At 58.0% G+C, this 3,303-nt stretch overlaps 1 protein-coding gene across 1 annotated transcript; it reads left to right on the top strand.

The window, feature by feature from the left end:
* The first annotated feature begins 648 nt into the window (after positions 1-648).
* DICSQDRAFT_136328 (uncharacterized protein) lies at positions 649-2,782 on the top strand. Its single transcript, XM_007365449.1, has 3 exons — positions 649-1,869; positions 1,906-2,034; positions 2,122-2,782. The coding sequence occupies exons 1-3, from the start codon at positions 1,284-1,286 to the stop codon at positions 2,481-2,483; spliced, it is 1,077 nt and encodes a 358-aa protein (XP_007365511.1). The 5' UTR covers positions 649-1,283; the 3' UTR covers positions 2,484-2,782.
* The last annotated feature ends 521 nt before the right edge of the window (positions 2,783-3,303 follow it).

Below are 3,303 nucleotides of genomic sequence, written 5' to 3'. Positions count from 1 at the left end.
TTTACACAGCTTGCCTAACACAGCCGTCACAAGATATGGAACGGCACAGCCGGTTACTGCAATAACCGAGGCTGTACTACTCATGTGGTACACACACAGCTTCGCTGTGTACGCACTGCTTCTCTGTGCGACTGTGCATCCTGGGAATGTACTGTATAGTACTACGTAGCCACAGATGTACAGTAGTATATATAGGGGACCTCTGTACCCCCAATCTACAGTTCAGTTCACTCGAACATCTCCTCTCATCGCTCTAACAAGCCTCTTACAACCAACAACCCTTCTAGGTGAGTTGCAGGCTATCCGCTGTCGTTGCCACCCGTGGGAGAGGCCTTCGCCCCCCGGGTTCAACACCTTTGACGCCCACCTTCCATTTGTGGACCATTTCCTTTCCTAGCCCATCCCAATTTGGACACTGTAGATACGTTCCCACAGCTGCATGCTACGTTCCCGTGATCACCATGCCCTTGCCTTTTTGTTCTCGCCCTTTGTTCTTCCTTTGTCATCTTCACTGCCTCGCTCTCGCGCCTTGTCTTTGGTTGCTAAGCAGCCCCTCTAGTATATAAGGACCCCCTTAGGCGCTCCCTAGTCCCCATCTCGACCTCTTGGTCATTGGGACTAGGTGAGTGGCCATAGCGTTGTATCTCCCTTCGTTTGCTAATGCATAACTTGGTCATTGGGACTAGTCTGTCGCTGTCTGCGTGAAGACTAGCTTTCGCAGGTCTCGTGCCCTCGTGCCGACCTCCGCTCTGCCCTCGTCGAGTTTCTTGCTACGTTTATCCCTCTTTATCTCCCTCTTTCCCTTTCGGCTCCTTGCCGCTCGCCTATGAGGTCGTTGCCGAACGTTGACCCGAGTCTACGCGCCTAGTCGCCGCGACATTAGGTCGAGATCTCTCCTCTGGTGCTGACACTCTGAACAAGAGTGTCCCCGCCGCCGCTACATTGCCTCCCCCACCCTGGACTGCACCGGCAGACTTCACGCGTGGGACACCGAAGACCAAGACTACTGTCACCGACGGAAGGACCTAGACGACGGACTCTGGTACTGGGTACCGTGCGAGCAAAACCCCTGCCCGAACCGTCATCACCGCCCTGCTCGGATCAACTAGAACGCCTTTTCGGACGAGTTCATCCCAGTTCCTGACTCCCCCGTTGCTGAGTTGCCCACGACTCGATCCCCCATCCCCGGTACTCCAACTGACGAGCTTGAAGTAGCGCTACTCATCGCGCTTCCCCCATCCCCTATCACCCCCCCAACCCGTCCACCATCCGCTCCACCCATCATGGGACAACAAGGCGGACAACCGCAGACGACAGGCCCCGCCAACAACCCCCAGCAGGCCCAACTGGGCACCCAGACGGCAACACAACCCCCGGACCCCATGACGGTACTACTCCAATTGATGACCCTCCTTACTCAGTCCATGGCACAGCTCGCCAACTCGACCACCGGGGCCAACAGCCTGAAGGCGGTTCAGAAGCCCTCTCCCTTCAAAGGCGAACAGGGGGGCGAAGCACGACGCTTCCTGGCCGCGTTCACTCTCTGGGCCACGTCCCAAGGATCAACGCTCAACCACGTGGACGCCACGGGCAACGCGATCAGCACGCGCGACGACCAGTGGATTCGGGCAGTCCTCTCCTTCATGCAGGACAGTGCGGCTCTCTGGGCCACTCCAGTGATGGAGGAGATCACGCAGGGCACCACCCCATTCAAAGGCTTGTGGATGGAGTTCCGCACCCAGTTCAAGGCCCAATTCGAGACGGTCGACGAGGCGGTTGATGCGAAGGAACGCCTCCGTACGTTGTGGCAAGGCTCCATGACTGTTCCAGAGTACGCCGCCCGGTTCAACGAGCTCTCCACCCGCACGGGTTACTCCAAGGCCGACCTCCACGACCGCTTCTAAGAGCACCTTGCGGACTCCATCAAGGACGAGTTGGTACACACGGCAAGGCCCATCGCTTCTCTGGAGGACCTCATCACCGTCTCCTCCGACATCGACGTCCGTGTCCGCCAACACCGCGCCGAACGGGATTGTCAGCACGGACGCACCACCACCACCACCACCGCGGCCAAGCCGGCAGTTCCACTGCACACCACCCCCTTCACGCCGCCGGCCTGAGACCCGAACGCAATGGACATCGATGCGACCCGTACGCGCGAAGAGTTCAACCGCCTCATGCGCGGCAAGTGCTACGGTTGCGGGTCTACAGCACACGTCAAGAAGGACGGTGGCCACGACAGGGACATCTGCAACTACTGCCGCCGCGTAGGGCACCGCGAGACAGTGTGCATGGACAAGTTCCTGAAGAAGCCCCGCTCGCAGAAGCTCGCCGCCACGGAAGAGGGACCTGAGGAGCCCCAAGTTGCAGCGTCGACGTCGACGTCTGCAGATGCTGGAGCAACCAACGCCCTCATCGCGCAGCTCATGGAACAGCAGAAGGCCCTCGCCGACCAGCTTGCCTCCCTGCAGAAGTCTTTTTAGAGCGGGCGCGTGTGAAAGCTGCCGCAGCGGCGCCCTCCAGTACGACTACGGACTCTTCGCCTCCCCAGATCCCTGACCCCTGCCTGTACGATAGTATTAGTTCGTGTATCATTCCCGAATTAAACCCATCTAGCTCGCATTTCCGCGTCAGTGTGCTACTTAAGGGCAGAAACCGTAGTGTACGTTCCGCAGCTATGATAGACAGTGGGGCAACGGCCCTTTTCATCAGCCACCGTTTCGTAAAGAAGAACAACGTCTACTTACATAGGTTAGCTAGAGACATCCCCCTCTATAACATCGACGGCTCCAAGAACAGTGCAGGCAGCATCTCCCATTACGTTAGATTACAAGTACTTATGGGCGACTACACGGAATGGCTCGAATTCTTAGTTACAGACCTGGGCCCCGAAGACGTCGTATTAGGCTTACCTTGGCTTCGTAGGGTCAACCCGGACATTGACTGGCAGGAAGGCACCATGGAGGTTGGTGCGGAGGAAACGGAGGCCGAGGCCGAATGGAAACCTGGCATTGAGCGGATCGCCGCCAACCGGGTGCAGCGAAGGAAGTGGTGGAAGGCTAAGGTCCTGGAGGACACGACCGAGGAGTTATGGTGCGCCGCCAGGTACACCTACTCCACGGAGCTCGCGCAGAAGGCCAACCAGGGCAAGCCCAAACGCACGTTCGAGGAGATCATTCCGGAGGAGTACCGACAATACTCGAAGGTCTTCTCCGAGACCGAATCAGAACGCCTCCCGGAACACAAGCCGTACGACCATGCCATCGACCTCAAACCTGACGCCCCAGAAACTCTACGCTCTAA

The sequence above is a fragment of the Dichomitus squalens genome (assembly GCF_000275845.1).
Source record: "Dichomitus squalens LYAD-421 SS1 unplaced genomic scaffold DICSQscaffold_12, whole genome shotgun sequence".
Classification (NCBI taxonomy): Eukaryota; Fungi; Basidiomycota; class Agaricomycetes; order Polyporales; family Polyporaceae; genus Dichomitus; species Dichomitus squalens.
The sequence above is the reverse complement of the archived record's forward strand: the minus strand, read 5'-3'. Positions and strand labels throughout refer to the sequence as shown.

What these genes read in the sequence shown, in the direction of transcription:
- DICSQDRAFT_136328 (XM_007365449.1), top strand. Translation starts at nt 1,284, where the DNA reads ATGGGACAACAAGGCGGACAACCGCAGACGACAGGCCCCGCCAACAAC. An exon ending in CGAGCTCTCCACCCGCACGG is followed by an intron (nt 1,870 to 1,905) that starts GTTACTCCAAGG and finishes ACCGCTTCTAAG; the next exon opens with AGCACCTTGCGGACTCCATC. An exon ending in ACACCGCGCCGAACGGGATT is followed by an intron (nt 2,035 to 2,121) that starts GTCAGCACGGAC and finishes CGCCGGCCTGAG; the next exon opens with ACCCGAACGCAATGGACATC.